General features: G+C 48.9%; 10 protein-coding genes and 3 non-coding genes across 13 annotated transcripts; 6 read left to right on the plus strand and 7 right to left on the minus strand.

The window, feature by feature from the left end:
- Positions 1-335: 335 nt before the first annotated feature.
- FVEG_12258 (hypothetical protein) lies at positions 336-1,958 on the plus strand (the record flags this gene model as incomplete). The annotated part of the gene is made up of 1 exon (XM_018901610.1): positions 336-1,958. The coding sequence occupies one exon, from the start codon at positions 336-338 to the stop codon at positions 1,956-1,958; it is 1,623 nt and encodes a 540-aa protein (XP_018760122.1).
- Positions 1,959-2,029: 71 nt separating this feature from the next.
- Positions 2,030-3,697, minus strand: FVEG_12259 (hypothetical protein; the record flags this gene model as incomplete). Its single annotated transcript, XM_018901611.1, has 4 exons — positions 2,030-2,814; positions 2,875-3,174; positions 3,226-3,357; positions 3,412-3,697. The coding sequence occupies 4 exons, from the start codon at positions 3,695-3,697 to the stop codon at positions 2,030-2,032; spliced, it is 1,503 nt and encodes a 500-aa protein (XP_018760123.1).
- A 641-nt stretch (positions 3,698-4,338) lies between these two features.
- Positions 4,339-5,157, plus strand: FVEG_17198 (hypothetical protein; the record flags this gene model as incomplete). The annotated part of the gene is made up of 1 exon (XM_018906461.1): positions 4,339-5,157. Exon 1 carries the CDS (start codon positions 4,636-4,638, stop codon positions 5,155-5,157), a length of 522 nt encoding a protein of 173 aa, XP_018760124.1. The 5' UTR covers positions 4,339-4,635.
- FVEG_12260 (hypothetical protein) lies at positions 5,127-5,964 on the minus strand (the record flags this gene model as incomplete). Its single annotated transcript, XM_018901612.1, has 1 exon — positions 5,127-5,964. The coding sequence occupies one exon, from the start codon at positions 5,962-5,964 to the stop codon at positions 5,200-5,202; it is 765 nt and encodes a 254-aa protein (XP_018760125.1). The 3' UTR covers positions 5,127-5,199.
- Positions 5,965-6,058: 94 nt separating this feature from the next.
- On the plus strand, positions 6,059-6,144 carry FVEG_17199. Its single transcript has one exon. It is a non-coding gene; the product is annotated as a tRNA-Ala (tRNA).
- A 393-nt stretch (positions 6,145-6,537) lies between these two features.
- FVEG_17200 lies at positions 6,538-6,622 on the minus strand. The gene has a single exon. It is a non-coding gene; the product is annotated as a tRNA-Glu (tRNA).
- A 1,052-nt stretch (positions 6,623-7,674) lies between these two features.
- Positions 7,675-9,156, plus strand: FVEG_12261 (hypothetical protein; the record flags this gene model as incomplete). The annotated part of the gene is made up of 1 exon (XM_018901613.1): positions 7,675-9,156. The coding sequence occupies one exon, from the start codon at positions 7,675-7,677 to the stop codon at positions 9,154-9,156; it is 1,482 nt and encodes a 493-aa protein (XP_018760126.1).
- A 419-nt stretch (positions 9,157-9,575) lies between these two features.
- FVEG_12262 (hypothetical protein) lies at positions 9,576-10,797 on the minus strand. The gene has a single exon (XM_018901614.1). It carries the CDS (start codon positions 10,734-10,736, stop codon positions 9,786-9,788), a length of 951 nt encoding a protein of 316 aa, XP_018760127.1. The 5' UTR covers positions 10,737-10,797; the 3' UTR covers positions 9,576-9,785.
- On the minus strand, positions 9,644-9,715 carry FVEG_17201. The gene has a single exon. It is a non-coding gene; the product is annotated as a tRNA-Arg (tRNA).
- Positions 10,798-12,401: 1,604 nt separating the features above from the next.
- Positions 12,402-14,189, plus strand: FVEG_17202 (hypothetical protein). The gene is made up of 8 exons (XM_018906462.1): positions 12,402-12,594; positions 12,643-12,778; positions 12,838-13,019; positions 13,070-13,106; positions 13,167-13,234; positions 13,283-13,668; positions 13,724-13,791; positions 13,842-14,189. The coding sequence occupies exons 1-8, from the start codon at positions 12,472-12,474 to the stop codon at positions 14,087-14,089; spliced, it is 1,248 nt and encodes a 415-aa protein (XP_018760128.1). The 5' UTR covers positions 12,402-12,471; the 3' UTR covers positions 14,090-14,189.
- A 42-nt stretch (positions 14,190-14,231) lies between these two features.
- Positions 14,232-15,970, minus strand: FVEG_12263 (hypothetical protein; the record flags this gene model as incomplete). The annotated part of the gene is made up of 5 exons (XM_018901615.1): positions 14,232-14,772; positions 14,822-15,195; positions 15,247-15,381; positions 15,430-15,536; positions 15,589-15,970. The coding sequence occupies 5 exons, from the start codon at positions 15,968-15,970 to the stop codon at positions 14,232-14,234; spliced, it is 1,539 nt and encodes a 512-aa protein (XP_018760129.1).
- Positions 15,971-16,344: 374 nt separating this feature from the next.
- On the plus strand, positions 16,345-18,697 carry FVEG_17203 (hypothetical protein; the record flags this gene model as incomplete). Its single annotated transcript, XM_018906463.1, has 4 exons — positions 16,345-16,419; positions 16,638-16,873; positions 16,925-17,593; positions 17,644-18,697. The coding sequence occupies 4 exons, from the start codon at positions 16,345-16,347 to the stop codon at positions 18,695-18,697; spliced, it is 2,034 nt and encodes a 677-aa protein (XP_018760130.1).
- Positions 18,698-18,767: 70 nt separating this feature from the next.
- Positions 18,768-21,427, minus strand: FVEG_17204 (hypothetical protein; the record flags this gene model as incomplete). The annotated part of the gene is made up of 4 exons (XM_018906464.1): positions 18,768-19,155; positions 19,203-20,639; positions 20,686-21,292; positions 21,343-21,427. The coding sequence occupies 4 exons, from the start codon at positions 21,425-21,427 to the stop codon at positions 18,768-18,770; spliced, it is 2,517 nt and encodes an 838-aa protein (XP_018760131.1).
- Between the last annotated feature and the right edge of the window lie 116 nt (positions 21,428-21,543).

Below are 21,543 nucleotides of genomic sequence, written 5' to 3' on the forward strand. Positions count from 1 at the left end.
CACGAGCGCGGTTATCATGCTTTACCCCGCGTTTCGCTTTCGCGACTAGGACGGAGATAACCTAGAGGGTTGAGGTCTATTCCAGAAGTGATGAGGTGTTTATTGGTGGCTTTTATCTAGGCTGGAACTGCCGCGTGAGGGATCGTTGCCGGAAGCGCTCCTTACGTCCGAGACTGATACCGATCCCATGGTGGAGTGGATAGTGATAGCTTGAGATTAGCAACGTGCCTATCATCTCACATGCATATATATCCGGGCTCTGATGTCAATTAGCAGTGGAACATACCATCTCCCTTCAAGTCTTGTAACTTCACCACAACAACATCAGCTACACAATGGCTCAGGCATATTCTGAAGTCGTCCCCGGCACAGTTCATCTGGTCGATGCTGGTCGCAGCGGTGGCAATGACATTGAACTTGTTCCCCGTCCCAGCGACGATCCAGAAGATCCCCTCAATTGGAGCAGACGCCGCAAGCTCATCTCCGCAGCCATGGTGTTTGTCTACACCCTTGGCGTCGGTCTTCCTTCTACTCTTCAGTACTCTGTTCTTGTCGAGATCTCTCAAGACACCGGTATCTCCATCGCCGATTTAGTTCAAGGTACAGGAGTCATGTTCCTCTTTCTCGGCTGGAGCTGTCTGTTCTGGCAGCCTATTGCCTTGACCTATGGAAGACGTGGTGTCTATCTCATTTCCACCATCGCTGCTGTGCCCTTGATGGTCTGGACTGCTTATTCGCGATCTGCTGGCGAGTGGTACGCTCACCGTATCCTTCTCGGCTTCTTCGTTTCGCCTATTGAATCTCTTCCCGAAGTCAGTATTCCTGACATTTTCTTTGCACACGAGAGAGGAACGTGGATGAGTTTGTATGTCTTCGTTTTGTTCGGATCCAATTTCTTAGCCCCAGTCGTGGCTGGCTTCTTCGCTGATGCGTACGGTTGGCGGTGGACCATGCATTTCGGTGCTATTTTCGCTGCATTCAGCTTTGTTATCCTTTTCTTCTTTATGGAAGAGACGATCTATTTCCGACCAACCTTCGAAGGTCTTGAAGATCAGGATGAACCGATCAAGGGTCAAGCTGAGAATGATCTTGGCTCTGCGCAGAACAGTCCCGAACGACCGACCACGAAGGAGGGTGCTGGCGCTATCGTCAACAGTGATCAACTGCAAGGCACTGTGCACACAAAGAAGAGTCTCGCCACTCATCTCAAGCTCTTTGCTAGAAAGGACGGTCGTCCAACTAAAGCAAACATGTTCAAGTCCATGCTGGCTCCACTTCCGCTCATGGTCCTCTTCCCGAATGTCGCCTGGGCGGGGTTCATCTACGGAATTAACCTTTGCTGGTACAATGTCTTGAACGCAACCACTAGCCCTATCCTTAGTGCATCACCGTACAACTGGTCTACAAGCATGGTCGGCTTGATCTATGTCGGCCCCATCATCGGCGCTGTTCTCGGATGTCTATGGGCTGGTGCCATCGCCGATCGCCTTACTCTCTCCCTCGCTCGGAGAAACAATGGCGTTCGAGAGCCTGAGCAGCGACTTTGGCCGTTGGCTTTATCCGCCTTCTTATCTTGCGTTGGGCTCATCGTTTGGGGCGTTGGCGCTGATAACGATATCCACTGGGCTGGACTGGCAATCGGTTTGATGGTACTCACTTTCAGCTGCGTCACCGGAGGCTCGATCGCTTTGTCGTACAACGTCGATTGTTTCAAGGATATCAGCGGCGACACCACGACTTCTATCATTATTATTCGCAACACACTGGGCTTTGCCATCTCGTACGGAATCACGCCTTGGTATGTCAACATGGGTCTGCAGAATTGTTTCATCATGGCGGGTTTCCTCTCTCTTGGATGTACTAGCACCTTTTTGTTCATGATCTGGAAGGGTAAGAGTCTGCGACGCCATGCTGCACCGAGATACTGGGACCACGTTCAGAAGATGTTGCAGCACTAGGATCAATCCCATGAGAATAGTCGGGGTCATTCTCTTCTATAGCTAGCTAGCAATCTTGAGTCATCACCTGTTTAATAAACCAACTTGTCCTTGTCGGTTCCGAATATTCTCACTATGTTCTCAAACCCTGCCTCTGGATCATCAGCACCGCTAGCCTTCTCTGTCTCCAAAATGCTCTGGCGGCTCTTCAAAAGCTCGGTTGCAACATCACGCCACTGTACATCAGACTTCTCGTGCTTCATATTAGGCATGAGTTCCAAGTCCAGTTTAGTTGTTGCTAATTGTCTATTTCGCTTTCTGAATTGGCCATCAACTATAACAGCATCGATGTCAGAGGGAGCGGAGTGCAAAATGATAGCAGCAATTGGATCTTCCTCGGCGGCACAGATCATCGCAGGGCTCAACGTATCCCATATTGAAAGATCAGCAATTTTGCCCTCCTCCAAGGAACCAATTTGATCGCTCATCTTGATCGCCCTTGCGCCGCCAATTGTCCCAAGCTGGAATGCATCTTGGGCAGAAACCTGAACTCTGGCAGGGATCTTTCCTGCTTCGTGGATTCGGTCATTGCGGCGAGCACGTTCAGCCTGAAGACCAACTTTCATCTGAGCGACGATGCTGCCTGTGTTATTACTATGGCAGTCGATGCCGAGAGAGCTAATTGACTTGGCATTTTCCTGAAAGCAGACGGGCCAGCCGTGACCCATCTGGAGCTCAATGTCTGGAGTCGAGGAGATTGATGCTCCGACTCTCTGTAGTTTCTGTGCATCAGAGTCGTTCAGTGGAGTCGCGTGAGAGAGAAGGATGTCCTTCTCAAGAAGCCCATAGCTTTCAAGTAGGTCTACGGTCGAACCCGCTGCAATTTCTTCGATTAGTAACAGGACGCATGGAAGGGAGGAGATCCATGTGGACTTACGGAGAAGGCTTGGGACATAGTGAGAAGTTATCGTCTTGATGCCCAGTCCACGGACTTGGTTGAAGATGTTGATAACGACATCCTTTGGAAGGTAGAAGGAGTCGAACGCAAAACCCATCGTCACCCGACCGTTGGCGAACGGACCGGCTTTACACATTGAGGTTAACTGCTCGAAAAGCCAGGCTGGAAGGAATTCTTCCTCCATTTCGAATGGCTTCCAGGTCTTGACGCGGCCGGTAGGACAGTAACAGTAGATAGACCTGATACCAGATGAGAGGGTCGCTGAAAGAGCAGCGTTGTCTTCAGGTCACTGTTAGTCACAGGTATCTTCCTTCACTATGGTTTACTCACTATGATCTGGAGTATATGAGATATGGGCGTGGTCCACAATTGTAGTCGTTCCAGCCTCGAGGGCTTCGAGACATCCACCAAGCTGGCCCCAGAAAACATCTTCAGGCTTGTAGCTATGTGACGCCATGTTTCCTGATACATAAAGAGTTATTAGCCCGTCTCCTGTGTCAGTCAGATGTCACCAACCCGGTACCATGTACTCTAACAGCGAATGGTCGGCATACCGTCCTTTGAGTTGAGTCTGCCAAACATGGTGGTGAGTATCGACAAATCCAGGTGAGATGATCTTTGCTGAGCAATCGATAACCTCAGTTGACTTAGATGAAGGATCAATATGAGGCGCGATGCGAGCGATTCTGTTACCTTCGATCAGCAACGAATGGTTCTTGAGTGGAATGACATGATCGTCCCCAGGGCCTTTTGGAACAAGGATAGTAGCGTTTTGCAGCAGAATTGACTGGTATGAAGACATCTTTGGAGTTGAAAGCAAGTTGAGAAACGGTGAAGCAAAGAAGTGATCTTGAACAGTTCTTAAGGAAACTCCCATAGACTCAGACTTGTAGCATATATGCCGTGAAAGCCGAGAACAAAGAAGCAAGCCACAGCCGCATTCCTGGATGAGGGGCTATCACTGCCATATGGATAACTCCATTCAGTGTTTGCCAATAGTGAGGCGCTCTGATTCGCTTCCAACTTGGCAGAATCAACAGCTTGGTACACCACCAACACATCGATTTAGCTTCCAAATAACCATATCACGTCAGCCACTATTTCACAAACCATTCCCCACGGGTGGTTGGCTGCTTCGCATCGATGACTCAATGCGGGCTTTAGCGAAGTAGGGATTAAATACGACAACTCTTGTCATTGTCGCTTCCGTGCTAGCTATGTTACAGTCGGCAATAAACTGCTCCGAGGTCCAGATTGTTTTCATTCTCCAGGTGTCTAAGACTGGTTGTTGCTTACAAACCGTCTAGGTCGGGATGCGCTGAAATGCCGGAGGATTCAGAACCTCGCCATTTTAGAGCCATTTTATAAATCAGCTAACATTATCCAGGGCACAAGACTAGTAATCCGCTGAGACACACTGGCGGTTGGGAATAAAATCTCCTACCACGAGCCCTCGGTTAGAAGTTTGCAACGATCACAACTCACAGGTAATGACCTGTTGGCGCTAGGATTTGCGGTTCAGGCAGACGGTAGAATAGCAGGCGCCTCAGGTTACTGAGCTCAACATCCGTCTGTGCTTTTTCCATGCTATGATCGACGAGATCGAAGACACTCGTATGGTGGAACGTATGTATCGGACTCTTTCCCCTTGCATTCGGATTAATGTTGGCTTCTGATTGAACCCGGCCTCTAGCATCCGTGTGACCGCCGAGTGAAAAGATTATAGCAGCTGAGCTTAAGATGGGGCTGCCTCAAAACCTCATCGTCGGAGGGCACAGCCAGGGCTGCGCCATGTCGCTTGCAGTCCTACTCTCCTTGGGCCACTCAGTCGGCGTTTATATTGATATGAGTGGCTTCCTCACGTATCAAGATGATCTCAAGAGTGTTGTCAACGACAAGGTTGACAGTGACAATCCTTTATCGCATCCCCGTGAGCCGCAGGACACGACTGTGGACGCGAGCGCCGTCAAGGCCCAGGAATTGGAAAGAGATCATTTGGATCTTGGCCCCCTACACCGCCCTTACCAAGGGAAGACAGCGTACCAGACTCCAGTCCTTCTTGGCCTTGGGAAGGCAGACGAGAAGGTACCATGTGCGTTGGGAGAGCGTGCAGTACAATTTTTGCAGGATTCAGGGTATCAGGTTGAATGGAAGTGCTATGAAAACCAAGGTGACTGGTACAAGATCAACGATGAAATAGACGGCATTTGCAACTTCATCGCTTTGAAGGTCCGCTGGGAACCCGTCAATAACATTGCCTGAGCTAAAGAGAGAATTTGAGATATGCGAAGAATATTTGTTCCATCAGTACAGAACATCATTTGAAGACCACATGACTGCGAGCTCGTTGTGAAACGGTTCCAGAATTTTGTCCACAGCCTTGCTACGGCTCCACACACTCTCCCACTCCGGCCGTAACAAAGCCTTTCCATATTCCCAGTAAGTGGGATAGTAACCCGACATCTCCCAATCCAAGATAGCCACAACCTTATCACCTTGAACAAGAATGTTCCGGGGGTCAAAGTCACCATGCGTGAGGACAATATCATGATCTTTCATGACGCTTAGCCAGACGGAGCATCTCCATTCAGTAAATCCATTCTCGTTGTCCCTCTTCATCGCTTTCACAATGCCCTGGTTGAAGTCTTGCTCGGTCTTGTACGGTCCATACCCTTCTGGGTCTTCACAGAAATACTGGTCGTTGCATGCTGTACCGTCGATGCACCCAATGAAGTCACCCTTGAAGCCGCGAAGCTGGGCCATGTAGCCACGAAACTGAGAGATGACCGATTCTCGTTCCGCTTCAGAACAGGCAGGCCACGCATCTTTGAGCATTTTCCCTTCCAAATAATCCATAATAAGAACGGTATGGCCCGTTGTATCGTCGCGGTATGCATTCTGAACTTCTGGGACAGGAATTAAGGTGTTGGCACGGATGAACCTCATCGTCTCAGCTTCTGCCATGCGAGTATGCGTCTTGACCACTGTCCATGGATCGATTCTGTATACTGGTGAGAAGGCTAACTTGTAGCCATTCTTCAGTTGCTTCGGAGTGACTGTTCGCGCCATTGCTGTAGGGCTGCAACTATCCGTAGTGCGATTAAGGTGGTGATTTTGCCTCATAATCATAGTGCTTAATTAGCGTCTGACTCAGCATCCAACCGGGGGCTTGGTGTAGGGGGATCACGTTCGCTTTGCATTGTTTCGAATGCCTGCGAAAGGTCGGGGGTTCAAATCCCTCAGCCTCCATTTTTGCATTTGGTGCAAACTGTAAGAGATCAAAAGCATCTTGTATCTCTTGCAGTTGCAAACGACTGACATTTTACATTTTTCGTCGCTGCCATGCGTATCGCAACAAATAATTGGACCGCTTTTTTCCCTTCTATGCCTTGGCGAAAGCCTCTTATAAACCTTTATTTATCGTAAATGCTCACTCTTGAAATCTTCAATCCCTCATCCAATGCAAGCAAGTAGCTGGCGGATTGATCTGTCTTATTGGCTGTATGATCAGAGTGACAGCAAGTTTTGTTGGCGTGTCTCCGGGTTGTTCCAGGGCTAGCCGCCACTCTGAATGTAACAACGCCGAGATACATGATAAATATCACAACGAACAACAAAAAAGAACAGAAATGCAAAAATAAACTCCGATGGAGGGAGTCGAACCCTCCTCGCCGCGGCACTATTTCATAATGAAAACGCGGAATGATAACCGATACACCACACCGGATGTTTGGATGTCCATCAGCAAATTTGTTCCACTTCATATTGGCAGATTGGGCCTCGTCAAGGGCTACTAAGCTATTTCGAGCAGTTTATTTCGCTCCTGGACTGACAGTTAGTCCTTCCATGCCTGCAGATTTTTCATTTTCTCCTTTGTTTTACATCATACTCTCCGTGATAGATAATCATGACTCATCACCCATCGCGCATTGTTGTTCTCTGGCTAGCTCGATCAGCCACCATAAAGTCCAGCCACTTCCAACACCATTCAACAAGTCAATATGTAATCAAGCTGTATGACTTATTAGTGTCTTATCTTGAACATTTTAGTTACATACAGTTCTGCTCCCTTGTACTAGGTTCATTGGGCCAAACGGCTGACTGCAATGTCAACCTCCAGGGTATGGTCGTGAGAACCAATTGCCACTAGCGTTACGGGGCACAGTCGCTGATCGCCAACTCCAGAACAAAAGTTCATTCAAAGAAATTGCGGGTTAATCAAGTCGAGTAAGCCCTACTGATATTAGCCAAATAAAACGTCCCCTCAAACCTCGGGATAATGCAGAAAATTGGATCAGGGGTCTAACGCCAACCGTCGCCACTCCCGAAGCTGCATCTATGATCCCTGCTCCGTAAGGCTGAAATCATAACATCGGGACCGAGAAAACACAGACTCATGCTTCGGGACCGAGAAGATGCCTTTCCAACTTCTTTTTCCAGCTGTGGGCTAAAATCGCAAGGATCGGCCCGGGGGAGTAGCCAGCACGTCCGTAGGTTTCGCATGCCATGACTGGTTAGAGAACGATCGGAGGCTAATGAGAAAGAATTGAAACGACTCCGTTTCCACTGTAATCTAACGTGCATCTCCAATGTCCCAACGCCTCGGTCCCGAAGTAATTGATCAACGGCGTGAAGGAGAGAAAGATGGCCGAGACCAGCAAGTAAGCATCATATCTATATCAGAAATTGTACAATATGGCCAAGAGTCCATCAATTTGGTATCAGCTTTTTCTCGTCCTTCATCTATCCTGTTGCTTTCTGACCATAACTTAATTCGCAATGAAAGGATCCTCACTTGTTCTGTCAAGCACTCTCCTGAGTTGCGCCCACGCTCTTCAACTCCATAAGCGCCACAATCCATCCGTCGTCTCAGTCAACTTTGAGAAGCAAACAAAAGACGTTTTTGCCAGCCACAAGAAAAGAGACAACGATGCCATTGTTGAGATGAATGTGGACCGGCAAGGCGCCAGCTATCTCTACTGGGCCAACTTCACCATCGGAAACCCGCCGCAAAAGCTTTCCGCAGAAATTGACACTGGCAGCGCCGACTTGCTTGTTCTCACTAATCAGGTCGAGTCTTGCAAAGAACAGGACTGCCAGGGTGGTATTTTCGACCCGGAAAAGTCGGACAGTTTCGAGTGGGGTGACGAGCAGGTGTCCAATAGTTTCGGCAGTGGCCAAAGCTGGAAGGGTCACTACGCCAACGACACATTTACACTTGGCTCAATCACCCTCGACTCTTTCCAGTTTGTTGGTGTGACAGAGTACAATGCCACCAAAAGTAATATCATCAGCGTCTTCGGCGTTGGTATCGACAGCCTAGAAAATGCTCACACAAAATACCCCAACCTGCCTTATGCTCTGGCCGATGCAGGCGAGATCAACACTCCCGCATTCAGCTTATGGCTCAACAACGAGACAAATGGAGAGTTTCTGTTTGGTGGCGTCAACAAAGCCAAGTATACAGGCCCCCTCGTCACTTATCCTGTTGCGGGTGACAACACATTTGATCTGCGGGACAGAGCCCTGGTGGTTATGACAGGCTTCGGGACAACGTCTGATGGCAAGACTTCAGAGCTTGACTTTAAAGCTCGACCTGTGCTCCTCGACTCGGGCACTGTACAGAGCAGACTGAGTCTCAACATGACCATGCATCTGATCAAGACCATGAAGGTCTCTCTGGATGAGCATTTGGGTGCCGTAGCGCCCTGCAACACAAGCTCCAAGGAAACTCTGGATTTCATGTTTGGCGACCTGACTCTGAACATACCCCTCGCCAACTTCCTCTCAAAAACCCCAGTCAAGAGCGGTGTCGACGGTGTTGAGTACTGTAAAATCGTCTATTACGAGGATTCCACTAGCATCATCCTCGCTGACGATTTCCTCCGAGGTGCCTATGTTGTTTTCGACTGGGGCAACATGGAGATCTCTCTGGCTCAGTACAACTCTGAGGAGGCTGAAGACGATATTCATGAGATTGTACGAGATGTGCCTGGCGCTTCCTTCGCCACTGACGTCCCGACAATGTATTTGAAGTTTGATCAGCCTGCAGAGACTGAGGGGACTGAGATCCCAACTGAGTTGCCGACGATTACAGCAACTCCTCTCAGCACAGCGACTGGGTCTGGTACTGGTTCGGTGGCAGCTTCGTCGACTGCGGCTGGAGATGATGAAGACAATGGAGCGACGGGGAGCCTGTCGACAAACTTAATGTACATGATGCTGCTTGCGTTTACCTTCAACATCGTATTACTTGCATAGTAATGGCTAGAAACTTGATTACTCTGATTTATTTCTAAATATAGTTTATTTTCTATCTTGAGCTTATTTTTATCACGACGAATGCCGCTAATAGCTCAGCCGTGTCCATCGAAAGGTCAGATAACCGCTTGGAGCTTCGATCATGGTTAGAATTATTGCATACAGGAAGTTCATTTATAGATCACTTTAGAATCTCAATTTTATCGCCGAGGCCGACAAAGCTAAAAGAAAACATGATACAGGGCTTACCGATATCAGCACCACTACTCCGTGACAAACCAATGGGCTCATCAAAAGCCCACTAATCCAGGAACCTCGTCCCACTAACCGCCGCCACCCGTAACTCTCTCACATTCCTTCTGCATGAGGCAGACAATTCGTATCGGGACCGAAACACTTTATGCACTAACACCGGGACCGAGCGAATGGCATGAATGTTAAACCTTATTCTTAAAACACTAGACATCGGCCCGACAAGCAAAAAGATTGATCACGCTGGGGATCGAACCCAGAATCTTCTGATTCGTAGTCAGACGCCTTGCCATTGGGCCACGCGACCAGTGCTGTTTGATGAGTTAACCGGTCGGCAGCCAAGCCTCATCATCGCCAGCCCAGACTTCCGGAGAGGCCTACTTGCCCAACCAGGAGACATTCAGAGAGGAGTTGTGATCCGAGCCTATGATGTTTCGGTATAGCTCGGATCTTCTGGCTTGTCTATACCGAAACCCGCCTGCCAATTGCAGCTTGTCTTTGCTGCAAGTCGCAACAGCCATATCCTGTCCAAGCAGAGAGCACTCACTCAAGATATCCCCGAACGGGTCAATGATCATGGAACAGCCATTCTTCAATTGATCATCGTCCATGCCGATTGGATTTGAGAAGACGGCGTATACTGCGTTGTCGTAGGCTCTTGCGGGTAGCCATTTCATCAACCATTGTCTGCCTTTCAGACTGTTGAACTCGGCCCGCAGAGATGTTGGATCTTGCTGTCGATTAGTCCAAAGCGATGAATCCACGAAACCAGCGCCAGGGCGAGTTGACGGAGTGCACATTGTTACGTGCGGCATGAATATGATCTCTGCACCGAGAAGAGCTGTAGCCCGGACATTCTCGACAACATTGTTGTCATAGCAGATCAAAATACCGCATTTCCAACCAAGAATGTCAAAAACCACATATTCATTGCCTGGGCTTAAATAGGGGCTGATGAAGGGGTGAAGTTTGCGAAACTTGGCTATAAAGCCTCTGGTGCTGTCGACGCAGATGTATGTATTGTAAATGCGACCATCTTCATCTTTCTCGAAGAGGCCAGCCAGGATAGCGATGCCAAGCTCACGGGCAGTTTCAATCAAAGAGCCTGTGCTTGGACCGGCAGGGACCTCTTCGGCAAGATTAAGCAGTTCTTCTTTGGAGAGACGGCTAGCGAAGGTATAGCCGGTAACCGAGCATTCATGAAATGCAACAACTTTGCATCCGCGATTTGCCGCATCACTTGCCATTCGGTGGATGATGGCTAAGTTTTTATCCTTGCTTCCGGAATAGTTCTCGAACTGAACTGAAGCGATCTTGAGTTGCGACATATTTGAAGGCGGTTTCTGGTTAGCAGGGCTCGATATGCAGAGTTTCTTCGACCTAATGTAGGACCATGGTTTAAGAAGTCATTACTATATAGAGCGCTGATTGCCTGGAATTGGATGAGCTCTCTTACCAATGGCCAGAACAACGTTGCTACGTTACCTGAGGTCACTCGAGCGAGCCTAACATTACTAAACATCTGTCCATGAAGTTAACGCAGCAACGTTACACTCCTTTGTGGTACTGGCCAGCGGAATTATGTGCATGCAAGCCTAGTGGACACTTTAAGCAGCTATCGTATAAGCAGTTCCAATTTAGCTGAGGCGCGCCCTACGGGTGAGTCATCGGCTGTGAGCTTCAATGAGCCGAAGACGCGAAATCTTCTGTTAGATAGCTTCGTAGTACTCCGTAGTTCACTTTGTATGGAGAGAGAATGTATTAGGAATGACAGGTCCTTAAATCTAGATCCTTTAGCTCATGTCAATACTCACAATGGAAAAAACGTTGTCGATACACGATATGGACAGCTTGAAGTAATCCTGGATGATAGTTAGTCCGATTGGCTTGTTGCTTATCCGCATACACGAGATTCCTTTCGCAGTCATAGAGAACCTACAGCATATTTTGATTGGTCGAGAAAGGGCGTCCCGTTACACGTCGATCTTAGCCTCCTTCTCTACAGCAATGATCTTGGCCGACAACCGTCGGTACATGAAAACGCAGACCATTTTATTTTTAGAGCATCGAGATCGCCCGCGGGAGTCACCGAAGGTGAACTCTCTGAGCCCTGCGAGACTCATCGAACCGGGGCCAAAAGTGCGGGATCGCATCATCCAGGGAGCGTGGCGCCTAAGCAACAAGATAATTCGTTTTTGAGGATCCAGGGATAAGCCTCGCTATTTGTACCTGGCAGAAAGGCAGCCGTGGCTGAAAACTCGGGGGGTTTAAGAACAGAGTTTCTCGGTCACTGCGCTGGATCCGCGTATTCCTCAAGGAGCAACAAAGCTCAAGATTTGGAAAGAGGATAGTGAAATAAACTCAGCAAGAGCCCCCTAAGCTAAGGCCATAGTTGCCTGAGTATTTTCAGCACTTATTATAGGGGGCTCAAGTTTTCTTTCCCACCCCTAGATGTTTTAGGAGTTACGCAACACGGACTCTATTTCACTGGTGGCTTGTCGGGTGCCATAGTCGCGTCAACGACGATCAGATGTCGTATTTGCGCCGAGATATCTTGCCACAGGTATAACTACTCAATTTTTACCATGTTACATTCAAACATCCTTGATTCTGGATTACAGGAAATTAATTCATCAATCCGTGACTTCACAGCTCTGTATGCGGCGATATCCTTCCATCGTTGACCCCGCGCATCTGGAATGCTATATAAGCCATCTAGGTTCAGATGCGGCAGCCACGACGGCCCCGATTAAGCTAACATTCCTGAAAACAAATATAACTTCGCCGCCAGGGATCGATATTTGCATGCTTGAACTGCCGTCATTGCACAGATCGAAGCCATATCTGTTGCACATACGCCACGATGCCTGGAACTTGCCGTGTAAAATCCCTAAAAGAGGTAATTTGATGCAAAAAAGGGCTTTAGGTTTCGGGATTTCTGCGCCACAAGGGCAGATATGTAATCTCTCCCTTGCATAAGAATGACGACCGCACTCTAAGGCACGAGTCCTGGGGTTTGTTTGTTTGTTTTGCTTGGGCAACATCTCGTTGCTGAATGCTACGATGCTCGTACGTCGAGTATTATACGCGCTTGCATTATGCTTGATACCTGCTGGAGGTTTAGCTCAAGCTCATGAGCTAGAGACACGCGCCATCGACCCTTTAGTGGGAACATCCGAGTGTGCGGTCAGTACAATTGACTTGATTGAATCATCCTAGAGCTAACGAGTGTAGAGAACATGTTTCACGAAGACGAACGACACAGAAGCTTTTGAAGGCAACCAAGCGGAGGACCTCTGCAAAGACAAGCCACTTTATCATGATGTTGAGACCTGCGTACAGCACGACTGTAACGTCACCGAGATATGGGGTAGGTTGATACAAATTGTGTGCAGTGGCTTCATTATCAATTGCTGACGCAACAGCTAGACTTCAAGAACAGAACATCCCGCGCATGCGACTGGCCGATCACCAACCGCCGTCAAGAAATTCGAATCAGCTGTTTGACGATGGGCATTCTGGCTATGGTGTTTTTTACTATGAGAGCCATCTCAAAGATAATTGGATTTGTGCCATATGGGCATGACGATAGTCTGATATTGGCAGCTTTGGTAAGTCGTGCAGTCTGTCGCTTTATGACCGGATCACTGACGACCAACAGCCATTCATCATAGCATTTAACATTTTCTGCCAAATACGTAGGCGATCCTTTCTAATGACGTCCATCTATAATGCTGACACAAGCTGTGCGATGTTAGTCACTTCGAAAGGTCTCGGACTCGATATTTGGTTCGTGGAAGAAGATAACATTCACACATTTCTCATCGTAGGAGATCATTACCCCGTGCTGTAATTACAAATCTAACAAATCTAGCTAATTTTCGCTTCCGAACTGTCATACGCTATAGCCCTCGCCCTCGTCAAATTATCGATTCTGGCCTTCTTCCTTCGCATATTCCCCGACCAAAAGTTCCGTACCGTCGTCCGATGGACGACGATCTTTATCCTCGTCATGTGCTCCATATACCTGGTACTTATCCTCGTTCAACGCAGGCCACTCGACGTTCTTTGGAATGGATGGAGGGATAAGCATCCGCAAGGAGTTATATTGAGTGCAAATCTCATAGGGATAACTCATGGCGCATGGAACGTTGCTTTGGATATTTGGATGATGATTCTTCCAATGACTCAACTACTAAAAATTGGGATCAAACTGAAGAAAAAGATTGGAGTTATTGCTATGTTTGGAGTCGGCCTCTTGTAAGTTATGTCCGATGCTTGTGCAGTAATTATCGTGCTAATCATTATGATATAGTCTCACGATCGTCAGTTCCGTTCGCATCCCAACTCTGATAGTATTTTCAACATCACGCAACGTAACCAGTATGGGACCCCCCCTTCAACACGCTGGGGCCAGCTAACTGTCCACGCAGCTGATTCAGTCGGAATAATAATCTGGTCAAATATCGAGATTTGCGTAGGCATGATGGTAGCATGCATGCCTGGATCACGTCAATTCGTCCGAGACATTATACTTCGCGTGAAACGAAGTAGCACGCCCGATGGGTCCAGCACTGAGAATATCTTCATTGAGCGAACGATAGAGACGATCCAGACAGATGCGGAAGAAACAGTCACGAGTTCTATAGTGAGACCGGATGAAGTGCTCTTGTCAAAATGACAACGTATTGCTGGCTGCCGTCACCGCGATGGAGGCCACGATGATGATTAATGAGAACAATATCATTTCGGTCTTGATGCATCCAAGACTAATATCTACCAATCTATCCTGATTCCTGATTATAGGCTTTGATTAATGGTGCTTATGATTGTTCCCGGTGGTTCACAACAATTGAAGCATTTCCCTTCTCCTTGCCTCCCATCTCCTCAACATCCCCAGTCAAATCCTCAGGCTTGTAGTTACCAAACTTACGAAGAGCAACACCCTCATTGAACATGCGATCAACCTGTTCCAAAGACTTGCCCTTGCATTCAGGGACGCAAAAGACAACAAAAACAATAGCCAAAGCCAAAATGCCAGCGAAAACGAATCCGACCTTCGAGCCTAGACCGGCGTATTGAGGGTACAGCATGTAAGGGATGCTGAAGCTGACGAGGAAGTTGGCCACGACGTTGACGATGGAGGCTGTTCGCTGGGACGCGTCACGAAGTCGCAAGGCGGGAATTTCGGTGGTGATGACGTAGTTGAGAGGGGCAAAAGCGAAAGTGAAGCCGGATCCGAAGAGGGTAAGCATTGCTACGATGCCTGATTTGATACCGAAAGATGGGTTGGGAACTGTTCCGAGAGCACCCATCGTAATAATGGCGCAGAACATCCAGCCAGCGCTGGTTAACAAGAGGGGTCTATAAAGGTCAGCAATGATCAGGTATTAGGGTTGTAAGAATGGCTTACCGACGGCCAGCTCGATCAACGAGATATAGACCAGCGAAAGCTGAGCAGAGATTGACGATAGCGTTGACAATGGTCATGGTGAAAGGATTGACGGTCCCGATATCTCGGATGAAGATGGCGCCGTATGTCGAGGCAAAAGCTTGACCGGTAGCTTGTTGGAAGAAGTTCATAGCCACAACAATAGCTGTACGCTTCAGATTCTTTCCTTGGAAGAGCTCGAGGTAGTTGCCCTGCTCAGGTTCGTGCTCCAACGCGTATTGAAGAGCAGAAAAGCTCTCATTGATCTCGGCTTCGGTCTCTTTGCCCTGTCGTAGCTTTCCAAGGGCGTCGCGAGCTTCCTCAGTTCGGTCTTTGGTGAGTAGCCACCGGGGAGACTAGGCTCGGTTAGCTTGGGGGTTATCAGTTATTGGGAGGGTTTGTTTTACCTCGGGGATGAAGAAGATGGCACACATGACGACGACAGGGATGATGAAGAAGAGGCCGAAGGGGATTCGGAATGAGAGATTACCAGAGAGCGTACTTGTTCCTCGGCAGACACATGCCACTATGAGAGTTCCAGACTGTCCTTTGTAAGCTTATCTGAACGACACAATGTTGGGAGAACTCACCATCAAACTGAACTGGTATGATCCAACTGCAAAACCACGAATTTCGCGGGGCATAATCTCGGATTGGTAAACAGGAACAACTGCGAGCTCCATACCAATGTAGATATCTGTCGATATGTTTCAGTCATGACTGCTTGGCGGGTAGATCGTAGCACTTACAGTTAAGGATTCTGGTGGCCATGATCTGGTGCTTGCTCGTCGATGTAACAGCCATGATAGCTGGGACCAGCGCCCAAGCACTCATGACGAACATACACCACCGTCGTCCCCAGCGCTCGCTGACAAGACTGCCAATAATGACGCCAGCTCCGAAGCCGATATAGTTCAAGCTGTTAAAAAGGGATAACCATGATGGTGAGATAGCATATTTGCCCGTCTCAGCATTCCAGTCACCGAATTGCTCCTGGAAAGCCTCCATGGCCTGGGTATTGTTGTAAGCTGCATTGTCAAAGCCATAGTTGAAGGTTGACACGGCTATGACTGCGAAAGCAATCGCCAGGTGGCGATTAAAATGTTGGAGGATTCTGTTCTTTGACACCATTGCGATTGCCTCTGAAGTTGATGATGTCGGGCTGGATTGATCGTGAAGATCTTGACCGGGGTGATGCTTTGTTGATATACCCAGCCACTGAACCTTAGAACGACTCTCCCCCGCAAGACTTTACTATCACGCGTCGACCCGGCGTCAAGGTAACGCTGTTCGAGACCTGCAAAGTCTGCTAGCCTGGCCTCTCTCCTGATTTCCCCAGGGAAAGGTCTGGGGTAAGTGGAGTTCCATAGGGTTAGTGCATTTCCGGGCTCGGATGTCGGGCGGAGAGAAATCTGCGCTGAGATTTTGGGGGTAGACCTTGACTATTCTGTTCCGCCCGACTTCCTTTTCTCATCCTGGCCTGTATTGATCGGATGGAATTCGCAATGGAGCCAAGAAATGGATCCCGTATGCGAAATCGCAAGACATCCGAGATATGTGCGCAATGTCGGAACCGCAAGGTAAGCGATATGTCCAAACAACTGAACGTCGGCTAAAGGATTGACTGCAGGTTAGATGCGATGGAGATCCCAGAGGCTGTAACAATTGCAAGAGGCTCAAGTTCAATTGTTCTCTCCTTTTTGCGGATCCCGACAGCGCGGTAGAGGTGCTGGAAAGACGACGCGTATCCAGGGCGTGTATACCTTGTCGCGATCGCAAGCTGAAATGCTCTGGCCAGAGACCGACATGCTCACGATGTTCGGATCGAGGAAGTCCTTGCCACTACCCTTTAGCCGCAAGGGCTAACAGTCATGATTCTGATCCATCACCTCGCGAGCCCTCGATTGCAGCGGGCAGCACCCCGACAAGCCTAGACTCCAACCGCCATGAATCTCAGCCCTCACAGGGCACAAGACAACTCAGTGGTCAACCTTCGTCGGGCTCTATACCAAAGCCGCTGCAGACCTCACAATGGTAGGCCATACCGCTGTTGCTACTCGTTGTTTCAAAGCTGACTGGGAATAGGGACCTAGGAATAAACAAACAGACCGTCAAGCAACATATCGATGCCTACTTCGACCTTATACACCCGATACCTTGCTACAGTTTTCTCCATAGAGCAACCCTGCTGCAATCGTGGTCAAAGAACGAGCTGAACCCATGCGTGATATCAGCCATATGCGGTATCACATCGCGTTTCATCAACCCAGGTAGCGCTGAACACAGAATAATGGCAAAGAGGTGGATTGAAGATGCAGAGGCATACCTCCTCAGGCGAGTTGCCCAGCCTCGGCTATCTGATATTGAAGCATGGCTTCTCGTCACGCTGGACCACTACCTCTCGCAGCGCGTCAGCAAGATGCTTGTCTCAATGGCTTTGACATCGAGGCTCGCCTATATCCTTCGACTGAACCACGAAGATCCGCGTCAGAAGTTCCTAGTGCAGGAGCGTCGACGACGACTGATGTGGGCTATCTATATCATGGACTCGTTGTATTCGAGTGGCAAGACGGAGTTCACTGCCTGTACGCCAGAGACCCTTCACATCCGGCTGCCATGTGCCGAGAAGTCGTTTTCTATGGACGCTCCAGTGATAACTGTGCCGCTGCACTCGAGTGCACATGAGGATACATCTAATATTGGCCTTCTTGGCTACTGCATTCGCGTTTTGGACATTCGCAATCGCGTGCAAAGGTAAAAAGCCAAGATTTGCTGCTACATACACTCAGTTAATTGTGACTTAGACTTACCCTTACAATCACGAATCACCGAGAGCCCATCGATCAATGCCTACTTGCAGTAGAGTCTATCGAAAACGAATTGCGCCAATTCTCAGCTGGTCTGCCGGCACGATACCATTGGGACCCAGCAGCTTTTTCTCTGCGGGCCTTCTCGCCTTCTCGCACTCCATATCTGATGCTGCATGCTTGGTGGCATCAAACACATTGCGACCTCTTCCGCTTCACCATTCCCGGCTTCCGAGAAGGCCTGCCAACAGCTGAGATATTACAGCTGTCGCCAGAGTACACCTCAGCATGCAGAGAAAAGTGTCTGTACCACGCCATATCTGTATCTAAGATACTCGAAATACCCAAATCGGTCGGAGGATCGGAGCTGATCAGTGATCCTTCAATTGCGATGTGTGCTTTTCACTCTGCAAGGGTCATATCAAGGCTTGGACAATACCCCATGGGCGACATGCCACAGACGGAGCTTGTCGCTCGATTGACTGCTTGTGCTGAAGCTTTGGAAGAACAGGCAGTGATCCTCCCCACAACTGCGATCTTGAAGAAGGGCATTTGCGATCTGGTAAATGATGCACAGCGAGATCGTCATGGACCTTACGCCTGTCCTTCAATCTGGGAAGAGGAAGAGTCGGAGAGCTACAACGCAACTGGAGCCTCGAGAGATATCAGTGGCTCTGGGGCCAGAGAAGTGTTTTCGAAGCACAGCGTCACTGAGACGGTTCAAAACCTTCAGTTTCAGCCCGGCGAGCAAGACGATGCTGACCCCGGAAGCTCCGCACAGCCAGCTGCCGATATGGCCTTTGGGAACGAACCAGGATCTGCACCAGCGGCGAACTTCATGTCTATGAACGTCTCGCCAAGACCCGAACAAGGCACTCAGCATCAAACTGAGTTTGGCCTATACCTAGGGGAGGCTGAGCCTCAATTGAACTGTATCTTTAATTTCGGACTACACGGCCAGTACGGCTCTGGACAGCCTGATGTGTTCATGGATTCATTCTGGCCTCTTGCAGATACGGATTGGACCATGCCAGATGTCGGGAGTATGTAATGTTAGAGTTTTTGCTAGCCCCTGTAGTAAATAATACCATTCGTCTTGTCTAGATAACCTCCTTTGCAAGCTATGCACCGTTCCAGTAAATATCCTTCTCCACCCTGAAGCTAACTTCCAAACTGCCACTCGAGCTCCTGACAGAAGCGATGTATGTTCCTGCTTCGCAAAGCCAGCTATCCGATGTCTCGTCCCAGACTGCAGTGCTGTACTTGTCTAGAGCCGTAAATGCCGTCTCTTGGTGACCTGGCTCCAAGAACACCTTCTGGAACCCAACAAGTGTTCGCACCGGGCGGTGAAATCTCGACTTCTGGCCGGATTTTGCCGCTTCGTAAGAGACGTAAAGCATCACAACTTCGGCGCCAGCTCTTTTACCAGTGTTTCTGACGTCAACGCTTACACCATCCTCCGCGGCTCGGATATTAGATGCTGAGAATGTTGTGTAGGTTAGACCGTGACTAGATACTGTTAACGACAGACGTTGAAGTTTCAAGGAATGACATACCCGAATTCGAAAGCTGGCTCAATGCCACGAGCATCAAACCAGCGATGCCCAACAAAGACATCCTCAGAATAGTATATCCTTCCGTTATCGCTTCCGAAACTCAAGAAAGTCGGTCCATCCTGGAGTCTGCTCGGGAATGTGATAGGCAATTTGCCACTGGGATTGACCTTGCCGAAAACAATGTCGGCTACTGCATTTCCTGCTTCGTTCCCTCCATACCAGCTATGCAGGATAGTCTTTGCTTTGTGACGCCATGGCATCTCAATGGGATTTCCAGCTTGGGTCACCACTATAGCGCCCGGCTGAGCTTCTATCACTGCAGAGATAAGATCATCGACATGCGGTGGTAAGCTCATAGAATCTCTGTCCTTGCCCTCCTTCTCGAAGTCTACATTCAGGCCGACTACAACAAAGGTGTGTTTGAATTTCTTTGCGACAGCGACAGCACGTCTAATGCCCTCTTCTGGATCAAGCTTTAGACAGCCGCCCAGGCGACATGCTCCACCTGGTATGGGAATGAAGGAGCCGCCTGTTGTTATTGAAGTCGATGCGCTGCCAGCTTCAACACGCAGTCGATATGTCTGACCAGCTTCCATCTCGTATGTGCCACGCTCTTCTCTTGATCCATGTCCGAAGAACATCCCAGCATGGGTCTGTGATGTCGCATTGTCGATGACCAAATGTTCGTCTATGTATAGCCTTGAGACTCCATAGCTAGCGAGGCCAAACTCATAAGTCCCGTCTATATCTGGCTTGTAGTAAGCTGTCATGGACATAAAAAACGTCTCACTCGCATCCGGATGGTGATAGTCCATAAGTTGATATGTAGTGTCTGGAATGCTTTGCTGGTCAAAGGGCTTCCTTGTTTGCCACGCTGACTCTGGCTCGTTGAAGAAAGAGATGGAGACACCTGGTCTCCCATTCTCATCCGTAACGTGGTCACCTGTGAAATATGGCAGCAGAACGTGGCCAAATACTCCAGGTTCAAAATGCACCTTTGCATTGGATGATAGTTGGTCGCTGATTCCTTGGAAGACGGAGCTGGTGTAATATGGTCGTAGATTCGCACTTCCTCCACCACATGCTGCAGGAAGCTTGGCGTTTGGCCCGATGATAGCGACATCCTCACAGTCTTCAGGGTTAAGAGGCAAGATGTTCTCTGAGTTCTTCAGAAGCACAATACTCTCCGTCGCGAGTCGTCTGTTTAGCGCTCTGTCCTCTGGCGAGTCTCGAGTTGACTCTTTTGTTGATACTCGGGCTGAAGTCGTGTTATTGACCAGTTCGAGAACTTTTCTGGCTCGATCATCTATCGTCTTTCGGCTTACTTTGCCTGAAACGACTGCGACCAAGGCCTTCTCAGCACGATGTCTTGAGGGACCTGGCATCTCGATATCCACGCCCGCATTGATTGCATCGGTGCAACCATATGTGCCATACCTATACAGTCAGTATGCCGCCATATGATGAGCAGTGGACTACTTACCAGTCACTCATGACTAGGCCGTCGAAACCCCACTCATTTCGTAATATCTCCTTCAGGAGTTTCGTGCTTTCTGACACGTGTATACCGTTGACCTTGTTATATGAAGACATAACAATCTTGGGTTTGGCCTCCCTGACTGCCATCTGGAAAGGCTTGAGATAGACCTCTCTCAGCGCCCTCTCTGACATGCAAATATCCGCGGACATCTTGGCTGTTTCTTGATCATTGGCCACAAAATGCTTCAAAGCTGCTGCAGTCCCTCTGCTTTGAACTCCACGAATAATTGCTGTCGCTAACACGCCACTCAGATGCGGATCTTCAGAGAAGCTCTCAAAACCGCGGCCATTGAGTGGTCCTCGAACCAGATTGACGGTAGGGCCCAACCAAACATGTGCACCTTTTGCATCACATTCTCGAGACAGCAGTTGACCGGCTGAGTAGAGAAGATCGGGATTCCAGGTTGCACCAAGACCAGTTCCACAAGGGATACACAATGCTGGAACGGGGTTAAAGAATCTCCCTCCTCGGGCACCATTGGGCCCGTCAGTGCATTTTACAGATGAGATACCATGAGATGGTATGGATTGGGAATGCCAAAAGTCGGATCCTGTTTGTTGTGAGCAATGATATACTGAGTGGTTGGCCACGGTAACATACCTGACAGAAGAGAGATCTTCTCTGCTAGAGTCAAAGACGCTAGTGTTGACTCAACATCAACAGGCTGTCTTTGAAGAATGTGCATTTTGTCGAATGTTTGCAAGGCTAGAATAAGACACAGACGACAAGGCTCAAGGCATGAACACTCCTCATTTCACTGGAAGCAACAGACCTAAGTCTTTCAGGCTTTGCTCCTCGATG

Source organism: Fusarium verticillioides, chromosome 4, assembly GCF_000149555.1.
Source record: "Fusarium verticillioides 7600 chromosome 4, whole genome shotgun sequence".
Classification (NCBI taxonomy): Eukaryota; Fungi; Ascomycota; class Sordariomycetes; order Hypocreales; family Nectriaceae; genus Fusarium; species Fusarium verticillioides.

Bases quoted from the DNA above. Each gene is read 5' to 3' on its own strand.
- FVEG_12262 (XM_018901614.1), bottom strand. From the start codon at position 10,736: ATGTCGCAACTCAAGATCGCTTCAGTTCAGTTCGAGAACTATTCCGGA.
- FVEG_17202 (XM_018906462.1), top strand. From the start codon at position 12,472: ATGCTCGTACGTCGAGTATTATACGCGCTTGCATTATGCTTGATACCT. The intron at 12,595-12,642 runs GTCAGTACAATT...TAACGAGTGTAG, and splicing joins TGGGAACATCCGAGTGTGCG to AGAACATGTTTCACGAAGAC. The intron at 13,020-13,069 runs GTAAGTCGTGCA...GACGACCAACAG, and splicing joins GTCTGATATTGGCAGCTTTG to CCATTCATCATAGCATTTAA.